The sequence below is a fragment of the Trichechus manatus genome, unplaced genomic scaffold, assembly GCF_000243295.1.
Source record: "Trichechus manatus latirostris isolate Lorelei unplaced genomic scaffold, TriManLat1.0 scaffold00032, whole genome shotgun sequence".
NCBI lineage: Eukaryota > Metazoa > Chordata > Mammalia > Sirenia > Trichechidae > Trichechus > Trichechus manatus.
Window position 1 is genome coordinate 18,946,210 of NW_004443968.1, and position 12,491 is coordinate 18,958,700.

A 12,491-nucleotide genomic window follows, 5' to 3' on the forward strand; every position below is an offset into this window, starting at 1 on the left:
AAATAAAAATCGGAAAGGTTAAAGAACTGCAAAGTTCCCAGGGATCCCACCGGTGCAGCTATGAGGTCTGGGGAAGTCACTCTCAGGTGTTGCAGTACAGCCTGGCTAGAAGGCATAGAGGTATACAATGCCAGGTATTCAGAGAACAGAAAGAGAAGGAAGATATAGAGAGACGAGAAAGCAAGTAATGAAGAAAGACAAAAAGGGAAAAAGAGGGAAAAGAAAACAAAACAAATTTAAAAAAAAGAAGAAGAAAAGCCCCCAAAAAAAACAGAAAAAAAAAAAAAAACGAAAAAAGAAATGCCCTTAGGAATCCCTCTGCACATCTGTGCAAGCCGAGGGGGTGGTCTCCTTGCCACGCAGCACCGCCTCGCCAGAAAGGACTCCCAACTCAAGAAAAGGAAAAGAAAACAAACAAACAATTCAAAACAAACAAACAAACAAAAGCCCTGGGATCCCACCAGCGCTGCAGCCCAGACCAGGAAGCAGTTCCACACTAGAACAGAGCTCCACCGCCCCTCAGGAAGAAGGAAAGATGGCGCATGGAGCCACGCATTTGAGCGAAAGGAGGGGGAGGTGGTGAGAGGTAAGGAAGAAATCAAAAGAAGCAGAAAAAAAAGCAACACCAGCAGTCAGCAAATGGCACTCAGAGAGCCAGCTAGTGCGGGCTGGTGGAATCCAAGCAGCCGGTGTTTCTAGGACAAGAGACTGTGTCTGCGGGAAGCATAGGGGGCCGAGTGTGGGTGAAGAAGGTTGGGAGTGGGAAAGCGTATATCACAAATTACTGGAGCTCTGCAGCCCCTCCGGAAGAAGCAAAGATGGCACATGGAGCCAGGTATTTGAGCGAAAGGAGTTGAAGGTGGTGTGAGGTAAGGAAGAAATCAAAAGAAGCAGAAAAAAGCAACACCAGCAGCCAACAAATGGCACTCAGAGAGCCGGCCCATTCGGGTGTATGGAATCCAGGAAGCCGGTGTTTCCCGGACAAGAGATTGTAGCCATGGGAAGCAGAGGAGACCGAGTGGGGGTGAAGAAGGGTGGGGGGTGGGAAAGTATATATCGCAAATTACCGGTTGTTTTGTCTCCCGCTGGACGCTCCGTGAAGCTGCTTTCTCGTACCCCGTTTGCTGGTCTCTGATAGGAGTCCAAGATGGTGGATCTGCGCTGCGTTAGCTGCTAGGGGACCTCTGCATGAATCTCTCCTCGCTCTCCGTTTTCTGTCAGTTTTCTCACTCCATTTGGTGCTTGGCTGAGTTCTTTATCTCTTCATTTGATGTTTCAGGGTTTCAGGATTGTTGTTTTCTCTGTTCGGCTTAGTTTTTCGGATCTTTGCTGTGAAGGGACAGCGTGGTGCTTCTGCCTAGAGCACCATTTTGCCAGAAGTCCCCAATTTTACTTTTTTAAAAAAAAATCAATGACACCATCTCATCTCTAGGAAGCACTTTAGTCAGCCTCAACTCACTGATCAGCATTGTTATGGATGACATTAATTGCCTAAAACTTCCTCCTTGCAGGCCAAGACAGAATCTATGCAACTACTAATACATTCTGTTACATCTGGATTAATGCCTCAGGCTATGTGTAAAGCTCAATACAGAAACTGAAGGAGAAAGCCACTTAACTTTCTAAAATAGACCCTGATGACTAAGGAATTTGTTTAGCTGGCTGGGTCCAGGACATCTGAGAGCATGACAGGTCAATACTGCAGGGTGGACTCATCCTGTTGCTTAGAGTATCGTCGATATTAGCCTTAGTTAAATACTTTTTGAAACAAATTGAGTGGGTTTGGTCCAAGCCTATGTTGATTAGATTACTGAGTGGCCAGCAAAGTTGTGCAGTCATGGAAAAATCCATCATTATAGCTCTTGAAACCAATCAGCATCATATTTTTGGCTTTTAGGACTATTTGCAATCTGTCAATTGTGCACCCTTTATCTCAAAATCTACTCAGCAAGATCTCTGCACATCTTAACATTTGTTTACTATTTGACCCCTGTGCTTTATGTTCTTTTTTTTCCTTTCTTGTTTTTGATCAATCAGATTTTTTATATTAATATACTCGTTTATTATTCTTTTGCTGGTTACCCTAAAATTTACAATATGCATTCTTATTTTTACAGCCTAAAACAAACGATTACTTTTACCACTTTCATATTAACACTAGAACCTTAAAATATTTCATTCATTTGCAACCTCTTTTGTAGAGCCAATTTTCAATATCTAGTAACAATGAAGATGTACACAATACAATTCCCCTTCAATGTCTAAACCTAGATCAACTTACAAATGTGCACAGGAGACATGAACAAGCCTATTCATTATTGCATTGTTTGGAAAAGTGAAAAAAAAGAAGGCAAATTCACTTTCATTAACAGGCCAGTGGCTAGATTAGGATAAATTAATAAGATCATGGATAAACAGTGGTATATTTATAAAATAGAATTCCACAGCACAGTTAAAACGCATTAAGTAGATATAGATCAACATGAATTTGAACAGTATAATTTCTGATAAAAAAAAGTAGCAGAAGAGTATTACAAAATGAAACAAGAATTTTAGAACTATGGATATACACATAACCAGAAAAGACATATAAACATGTATGGGAAAGATGGTCTAACTTCAGAAGAATGATTACCTTCCCGGAAGGAGGAAGGAAAATAAACAGTACTAGGGAGGGAGGTTCACAAATCCTTACAAAGCACTATGTGTTAAAAAAAATATTAATACAACAATGGTAAAATGCTCATATTTTCATAGTTGAGCAAAAGGTATTTAGGTATCTGTTTATAATACTTGTACTTTCTGTTTATTTGAAATATTTCATAAATATGTATGTGAAAATTGTATACAAAATTTTTAAAATGAACACAATGAGTAGTAAAGTCTACCTGCAAGTGTAGTTGCCACTGTGGGTGTTAATTCATACTGATTTTCAATATATTTAGGCAAAAATTCAGAAACTCCAATAATAAGTAAATACTCGGTAGCTCTGGACAGAGCCAGGCACACAAACACTTGATTCTTCATCAGAATCTGAAATAGAAATAAGTTATATATCAATTATTTTATTAGGTTAATAGCAATAGATACACACAAATGTATGCTAATGATCAATCCACAAAAATTTTACTTTTTGCAATCTAAAGCAAAAATATTAAAAACAATAGAAATCCAAACAGAAATCTTAAAATTCACCAATAACTTATACTATAAAAGTCATATACCCAAAAATCAAACTGACTGCCGTCTAGTTGATTCCGACTCATAACGACCTGATAGGGTTTCCAAGGCCATAAATCTCTACAGAAGTTGACTGCCACATCTTTCTCCCAAGAAGCTGCTAGTGGTTTTGAACCGCCTACCTTTTGGTTAGCAGTCGATCACTTTTAACCACTCCACCACAAAGGTTCCTGAAAGTCATGTAGTGTTTAAAATGTTTTTTCCTGTTTTGATTGCTTGTTTTTGTTTTGTTTTTTGGGTTTTTTTCCCCATAATTTGCTCTCCATAACACCTATAATTTTAATTTGTGGGTCTGACAGTTTATTGGAAAGAGTCACAAAAAGTAGACAGGTCATTAACCAGGTATCTAGAACTTTCCTTTACTTTTGTTTACTTATTTATTAATCTTCTTAGCAAGTCTTTTTTTAAAAAATAAATGACAAAGGAAATTTAAGCAACACTACGGAAAATCATGATGACTGCAATGACTGCAATTAATAAGATACGATTATATTTTACTCCTGAAATTCCACCTAAATAAAAAGTGAAGTTATGTAATACTGTATTCTAGTAACTTTGTTGAACTTATTCAGAAGTCTTACTAGGATGTACAGGGATGGTTTACTATTATCTATTATACTATTCGGAGTAACTAACATGATAGTCCATCACTGGTCTTTCAATTTGTTGTACTGTAGTGGCTTGTGTGTTGCTATGATGCTGGAAGCTATGCCAATGACATTTCAAATACCAGCAGGGTCACCCATGGTGGAAGGGTTTCAGCAGAGCTTCCTAAGATAGAATAGGAAGAAGGACCTGACGATCTACCTTTTAAAAAATTAGCTGGTGAAAACCTTATGAATAGCAGCAGAACATTGTCTGATATAGTGCTGGAAGATGAGCACCTCAGGTTGGAAGCCACTCAAAATACGACTGGGGAAGAGCTGCCTCCTCAAAGTAGAATCGACCTTAATGACATGGTTGGAGTAATGATTTCAGGACCTTCATTTGCTGATACGGAACTACTCAAGATGTGAAGAAACAGCTGCAAACATTCATTAATAATCGGAACGTAGAATGTGCAAAGTATAAATCTAGGAGAATTTGAAGTTGTCAGAAATGATATGGAATGCTAAAAGATAATGAGCTGAAACGGACTGGTATTGACCATTTTGAATTGGACAATCATATGGTCTATTATGTAGGGAATGACAAATTGAAGAGGAATGGCGTTGAAGTCATTGTCAAAAAGAATATTTCAGGATATATCCAGAAGTACAATGCTGCTGTCAGTGATAGAATAATATCCATATGCCTACAAGAAAGACAAGTTAATACAAATATTATTCAAATTTACATACTACTCATTAAGGCCAAAGATGAAATTGAAGATTTTTACCAACTTCTGGAGTCTGAAATTGATCAAACATGCAATCAAGATGCAGTGATTGGAATGCAAAAATTGGAGAAAAAGAAGAGTTAGTAGTTGGAAAATATGACCTCACTGAAAGAAACAAAACCAGAGACTGAATGACAGAATTTTGCAAGAGCAATTACCTATTCACTGGAAATACCTTTTGTCAACAACATAAATGGTGACTGTCTTAGGCTGGGTTCGCTAGAGAAGCAAAACCAGTAAAGTGTATAAATATGTATATAGAGAGAGATTATATCAAGGAAATAGCTCACGTGATTGTAGAGGCTAGAACGTCCCAAGTCCGTGGATCAGGGTAGAGGCCTCTCCCAAGTCACACAGCTGCAGAAGCTGGCAAGCCCAAGATCGGAAGGTTGGAGAGCAGGGCTCCCACTCACTGGCTGTGCGGATCGACGAATCCCAGGTTCGGCAGATAAGCTGACAGCTCAAATCCCAAGAACGGGAGATGAGATGACAGGAAGCAGCCGCAGGATCCAGGGAGAGCAAAAAGCCAGAACATCTGCTTATATACAAATGCGGGCCATACCCCCAAGGAGACTCCCTTTCATCTGATTGGCTACTCACAGTATATCCAATCATGGGAGCGATTACATTAAAACACAGAGAATCATGGCCCAGCCAAGTTGACACACAATCTTAATCATCACAGTGACTATTAATTCGGACCTCGCTAGGTGGAATACACAGAAATCAAACTGACTACATTTGTGGAAAAAGACAGTGGAGAAGCTCAATATCATCAGTCAGAACAAGGCCAGGGGCTGACTGCAGAACAAACCATTAATTCCTCATACGCAAATACAAGTTGAAGCTGAAGAAAATTAAAACAAGTCCATGAGAGTAAAAGTACAACTTTGAGTATATCCCACCAGACGCATTGAACACTAATGACAGAAGACCAGATAAGTTGTGGGATGACATCAAGGACATCATATACGAAGAAAGCAAAAAGTCATTGAAAAGACAGGAAAGAAGGAAAAGACAAAAATGGATGTCAGAAGAGACTGAAACTTGCTGTTGAACGTAGAGTAGCTAAAGCAAACAGAAGAAATGATGAAGTAAAAGAACTGAAAAGAAAGATTTCACAGGACAGCTCAAGAAGACAAAGTAGAATATTACAATGAAATGTGCAAAGACCTAGAGTTACAAAACCAAAAGGAAAGAACACTCTTGGCATTTCACTCATGCTGAAAGAACTGAAGAAAAAATTCAGGTCTCAAGTTGCAATATTAAAGGATACTACGAGCAAGATATTGAACAACACAGGAAGCATCAAGGAAGTCAGAAGTAATACGCAGTCACTGTACCAAAAACAACTAGTCTACATTCAACCATTTTAGGAGGTAGCATATGATCAAAAACGGATGGTATTGAAGGAAGAAGTCCAAGCTGTACTGAAGGCATTGGCAAAATTCAAGGCTCCAGAAATTGAGGGACTACCAATTGAGATGTTTCAACAAAGAGATGCAACGCTGGAAGTGTTCACTTGTCTATGCCAAAAACTTTGGAAGACAGCTCCCTGGCCAATCATCTGGAAGGGAGCCATATTTTTGGCCATTCCAAAGGGAGATGATCCAACAGAATGGGGAAATTATAGAACAATATCATTAATAAAACATACAAATAAAATTTTGCTGAAGATAGCTGAAAACAGTTGCAGCAGTACATTGACAGAAAACTGCCAGAAATTCAAGCAGGATTCAGAAAAGGATGTGGAATGAGGGATATCATTGCTGATGTCAGATGGATTTTGGCTGAAAGTAGATTATACAGAAAGATGTTTACTTGTGTTTTATTTACTATGTAAAGGTATTGAATGTAGAGTAGCTAAAACGAACAGAAGAAATAATGAAGTAAAAGAACTGAAAAGAAAGATTTTACAGGGAAGTTCAAGAAGACAAAGTAGAGTATTAAGATGAAATGTGCAAAGAACTAGAGTTACAAAACACAAATTATGGATCACAACAAATTATAGATAACACTGGGAAAATGGGAATTCTAGAGCATTTAATTGTGCCTGTGTGGAACCTGTATATAGACCAAGGGGCAGTCATTTGAGCAGAACAAGGAAATACATTGTGGTTTCAAATCAGGAAAGGCGTACATCAGGATTGTATCCTTTCACCATACTTATTCAATGTACATGCTGAGCAAATAACCTGAGAAGCTGGACTATATGAAGAAAAATGGGGTGTCAGGGTTGGAGGAAAACTCATTAACAACCTGCAATATGCAGATGACACAACCATGCTTGCTGGAAGTTAAGAGGACTTGAAGCACTTACTGATGAAGATCAGAGATACAGTTTTCAGTATGGATTACACCTCAACATAAAGAAAACAAAAATCCTCACAGCCGGACCAATAAGCAACATCATGATAAAAAGAGAAAAGATTGAAGTTGTCAAGTATTTCATTTTACTCCGACCCACAATCAACACTCTGGAAGCAGCAGTCAAGAAATCAAAAGACACATTGCATTGGGCAAATCTGCTGCAAAAGACCTCTTTAAAGTGTTAAAAAGCAAAGCTATCACTTTGAGGACTAAGGTGTGCCTGACCCAAGCCATGGTATTTTCAATCACCTGATATGCATGCAAAAGCTGGACAATGAATAAGGAAGACTGAAGAAGAATTGATGTCTTTGAATTATGGTGTTGGTGAAGAATATTGAATATACCATGGACTGCCAGAAGAATGAAAATATCTGTCTTGGAAGAAGTATAGCCAGAGTACTCTTTAGAAGCAAGATGGTGAGACTATGTCCCACATAATTTGGACATGTTGTCATGAGGGATCAGTCCCTGGATAAGGACATCATGCTTGGTAAAGTAGAGGGTAAGCAAAAAAGAGGAAGACCCTCAATGAGATGGACTGACACAGTGGCTCTAACAATGGGCTCAAACATAGCAGTGATTGTGAGGATGGCGCAGGACTGGGCAGTGTTTCATTCTGTTGTACATACAGTTTCTATGAGTTGGAAGTAACTGAAGGGCACCTACAAACAACATGATAGTAACTTACATTAAAATATTAACTTTCAATCTAATTCCTGTATTTTCTTCAAGATGCATACATCTTTGAAAGTATTTAGTGTTGTTTTCTGTTTATATATTTTTTTATTTTATTTTTTTTGTTTTTTGTTTATATATTTCTAATTGCTTAAATTTTCTTTTTCTAGCTCTAAACACTACTTTTTAGATCTAATTATATTCTGCATATTCATATAATTTGGCTTTTGAGTGGGACCTAATTTTGCATAGTGTGATTCTCACGTATTTATCCATCCCCATAGGGAATTTAACAACAGAAAACTTGTTTCTATACCAAGACACCAAAATATTTTGGAAGTGAAGAAAAAGTTTGGAGTTGATCCTTATATTTTTCCTCTGTTACATTAATTAATCAACTCCCACTTCTCCCTTCCCCCACTATAAGGATGTCAATAACCAAAAACATAAAACAAAAAAAAAATTGCCAGTGGAGTCTCTTCTGACTCAAGCAACCTTAGGTAAGAGTAAAACTACTGCACCATAGGGTGTACAAGGCTGTAATCTTTATGGAATCAGACTACAACATCTTTCTCCCATAGAGCAGCTGTTGTGTTCAAACAGCTGATCTTTCAGTTAGCAGCGGAGAGTTTAACCACTGTGCCACCAGGGCTCCTTCAGGGATGTAAATAGCCATTTCTTATTTTTGCTTCCTACTATTGTCAGGGGAGCCACTGGGTGGCACAAGTGGTTCAGCACTCGACTATTAGCCAAAAGGTTGGCAGTTCAAACCCACCCAGAGGCACCTCAGAAGACAGGCCTGGTAATCTGCTTCTGAAAGTTTACAGCTTTGAAAATCCTATGGAACGAAGTTCTACTCTCCACACTTGGGGTCACCATGAGTTGGAATTTACTCTATGGCAACTAACAACAACAAATCATTGACAGAGAACTGCCAGAAGTTCAAGCCAGATTCAGAACAGGATGTGGAACAAAGGGAATCATTGCAGTTGTCAAATAGGTCTTAGCCAAAAACAGAGAAAATCACAAAGATGTGTTTACTTGTGTTTTGCCAACTATGTGAAGACCTTCAACTGTGCAGATCATAAAATTATGGATAACATTAAGAAGAATGGGACTTCCAAAACACTTGATTATATTCATGTCAAATCTGCACATGGATCAAGAGGCAGTCTTTCAAACAGAAGAAGGGGATACTACACGGTTGAAAATTGGAAAAAATTGTGCAGCAGGCTTATATCTTTTTGTCTTAGTTATTCAGTCTGTATGTTGAACAAATAATCCAAGAAGCTGGACTATATAAAGAAGAAAATAGTATCAGGGTTGGAGAAGACTCATTAACAACCTACAATATACAGATGACACAATCTTGCTTGCCAAAAATGAAAATGACTTGAAGCACTAATTGATTAAGGTAAAAAACTATAGCGCATTCAGTATGGATTACACCTGAACATTAAAAAAAACCTAAAATCTTCATGACTGGACCAATGAATAGCATCATGATAAATAAAGAAGAAATGAAAGTGACCAATTATTTAATTCTTCTTGGATCAACAAGCAACAGCCAAGGAAGAAGCAGTGAAGAAATTAGATGACATAGTGCACTTCGCAAATTTGCTACAAAAAGCCTCTTTAAAGTTTTAGACAACAGAGATAACATGCGACTATAGACAGAAGCACCATGCCAACCCTCCACAGCAAAGACTCAAAAAACAAAGTAAAAGAGAGACAACTGTGATTCCTGGAACCTTAAGAGCCAAATGAAGGGATAAAGAACTCAACCAAGCACCAAATGGAACAAGAAACTGACAGAGAACAGAAAGCGAGGAGAGCTATGGAGTGGAGGTCCCCTATCAGCTAAAGTGACACAGATTTGCCACCTTGGATCCCTCAGCCCAAGAATGGTGGACAGGGAGTATGGAAGACAGCTTCACAGAGCTACAAGCAGAAGACAGAGCACCGGGTAACCAGTGATACACGCTTTCCCACCCCCAAACCTTCCTCACCATGCTCAACCTCTGCCACTTTCCAGCGGGCCAAGGTCGCTTAGCTGGGGAAGTGCCGGCTCCCTGCCACTTGGATTTGCCCTGGCCCCACCAGCCAGCTCATTTAGTGCCATTTTTTTGTTGCTGTTGTTGTTCTTTTTAGCTTATTTTGGTTTCTTCTCTCTCTCACCTGCTTTTCCTTTCTCTCAAACACCTGGCTCCATGTGCCATCTCTGTTCCTTTGTGATGGGCTGTGCAGCGCCACTTGTCTGGGGAGCCACTTCTCAGGTCCACGCCACCAAGCCAGTGGGCTCCCTTGGGGCTTTTTTTTTTTTTTTTTCTTTTCTCGGTTTCTTGTCTCTCTCTACCATCCTTCCTTTTTTTCTCCTGAACACCTGGCACCATGTGCTTTCTCTGCTCCTTCTAGATGGGCTGTGCAGCACCGCTCAGCTGGGTAGCTCCTTCCCTGGTATGAGCCACCAAGCCAAACGGCTTCCTTGGGGCATTTTTTTTTTTTCTTTTCTTGGTTTCTTGTCCCTCCTTACCATCCTTCCTTCCTTTTCTCCTGAAAACTTGGCACCTTGTGCCATCTCCACTCCTTCTTGATGGGCTGTGCAGTGCCGTTTGGCTAGAGAGCCCCATCCCTGGTCCGCACGACCATGCCAGTGGGCTCCCTTGGGACATTTTTCTTTTTCTCTTTTATTTTGTCTTTCTTCCTTTCTTACTCTTCCCCCAAACATCTGGCACCACGTGCCATGTCCACTACTTGACAGGCTGTACAGCACCAATCAGCTGGGAACTTGCTTCCGGTAGGCTCCCTTGAGGCATCTTTTTTCTTCTTTTTTCTGGGTTTCTTGTCACTCTCTACCTTCCTTCCTTTCTTTCCTCCCAATCATGTGACATCTTTTTTTTCCCCCTAGATTTTGCCTCTATCTACCTTCCTTCCTTTCCCTTCTCCCAACCACCTGGCCATGTGTGGTTTTCTCTCTTTTTTTTATATTTATTTTCTTATCTCTCTCTCTTCCTTTCCTTTCTCCTACCCACCTAGCTGTGTGTGCTGTATCTGTCCTTTCTTGACAGGCTATGCCACACCATCTGGCTAAAAAGCCACAGGCACACAGTTTCCCCAGGTCTGCACCACTCCAATGGCAGTTTGTCTCAGCACTTCTTTGTGTGTGGCTTTTGTTTCTCTTCTTTCCCACACCCACTTAGCCCCACACATCACACACACCCCCAGCCTATCTACACCGTGCGCTGAGCATTGCACCTCTGAGTGGCACTGGCATGGTCTACTGGAATCTGTCCTGCACTGAACCCTGGCCCTGCCTGTTGGCCCCAGTATGTGCCACAAATGACCCATCCCAGCCCCTCCCCCTCTGCTGGACCTGCCCTGCTGCAGCATAGTTGAGTGCCTGGCCATGTCCATTGACAAGGTAGTGAGACTGGCAGCCTGCCCACCATCTTGAATAGGCAAAGGGCTGTGCCTGCTATCTTCTGTGATATAGGAATTAACTCCCTGTCTTTAAGCTATTTCCTTATTTAGATATGCTTCCTGTTTCTGGCCAAGTTGAGGAAAACAAGAGACTGGGGTGGCAGGACCAGCTGAAACTGGCAAGAACTAGATCTGGCCTGCCTGATATGCACAGATTCATTGACCTTATCCTCTGGGTGACCCCAGAACTCTTCTCCCATTGGACAGAACCAAATTTTAGCAGTCCAAGAATGGGGGAAGGCTTTCATAAGTGAGGGTTCTGAACCTAAGATCCGGTTCAACAGACCCCTCCTTTTTAGACTGAGAAAGCACAGAAAGGTCAGACTGCCCTGGGAATGCTTTTTGGCCAGACCAATCAGCAAGCTGGCCCCACCTCAAGACATTCCTGAAAACCACAGACCCAATTTACTTCACCCATATAAACCCCTTGGGCTATTGTTCTGGGAGCCATCTTGGTGACACAAGTCCCAGTGAGCTCCTCTGCTTGGCCAGCCAAATAAAGCTTTTTCTTTTGCTTTCACCCATTTTGTGTCTCTACGACCGCACCAAGCAGGCCTGGAATAGTCCAGTTACAGTGGCGAGAAGTATCATTCCCACAGAGGAGCAAACAACAAAGAAAGTCCAACGCACCTACTCGGATATAACCAAATAAAACAAAAAAGTAGAATGAAACAAAAAAATCTGCGCTCAATAAATGAAGAATATAATTACTGAATGTCCCAAAGACAGCAAACAATATCAAAATATATAAAAAACAGGACAGGATTGTTCCAGTAGGCATCCAAAATAAAACACTAGATGACAATACAGCAGAAGAAAAGGCACTGGAACTACCTGATAAGGAACTAAAATCTCTAAAATTATGGGCTATCCAAGAGATGAAGGAAAAAGCAGACAAAAATGAGGAAAAAATAGACAAAATCATGGAAAAGACAGACAAAACAATGGAATAATTCAGGAGAGTAATACAGGAACAAAATGTCAAAATAAACTCACAACTCAAAATCATAAATCCAAAAGATAAACAAGATTTCAGAAATGGACAGTGTCAGAAAGTTTGAGGAGCAAGTTTGAAACAATGGAAGACAGGATCAGTGAAACTGAAGACAAATCTTTGTATACCACTTTGAGGAAAAATCAGAGGAAAGAACAAAGAAAAATGGAGAAACCCTGAGAATGATGTGGGATACAATCAACAGCAAAAATTTGCAAGTGATCGGAGTTCCAAACCGGGGAGAAAATGGAAAATATAGACAGGATCGTTGAAGAACTGCTGACAGAAAACTTTCCTAATATCAAGAAAGACAAAAAGCTGACCATCCAAGATCAACAAACTCCATATAGGACA

The 12,491-nt window shown here is 40.1% G+C and overlaps 1 protein-coding gene across 1 annotated transcript in view; it reads right to left on the bottom strand.

Moving 5' to 3' along the window:
- SLCO6A1 (solute carrier organic anion transporter family member 6A1) overlaps window positions 1-12,491 on the bottom strand; it is a 125,749-nt gene that overhangs the window by 68,118 nt on the left and 45,140 nt on the right. Inside the window, exon 8 of the mRNA XM_004375070.1 lies at window positions 2,889-3,033. Coding sequence (XP_004375127.1) covers window positions 2,889-3,033 — 145 coding nt within the window. The remainder of the gene's footprint in view (window positions 1-2,888; window positions 3,034-12,491) is intronic.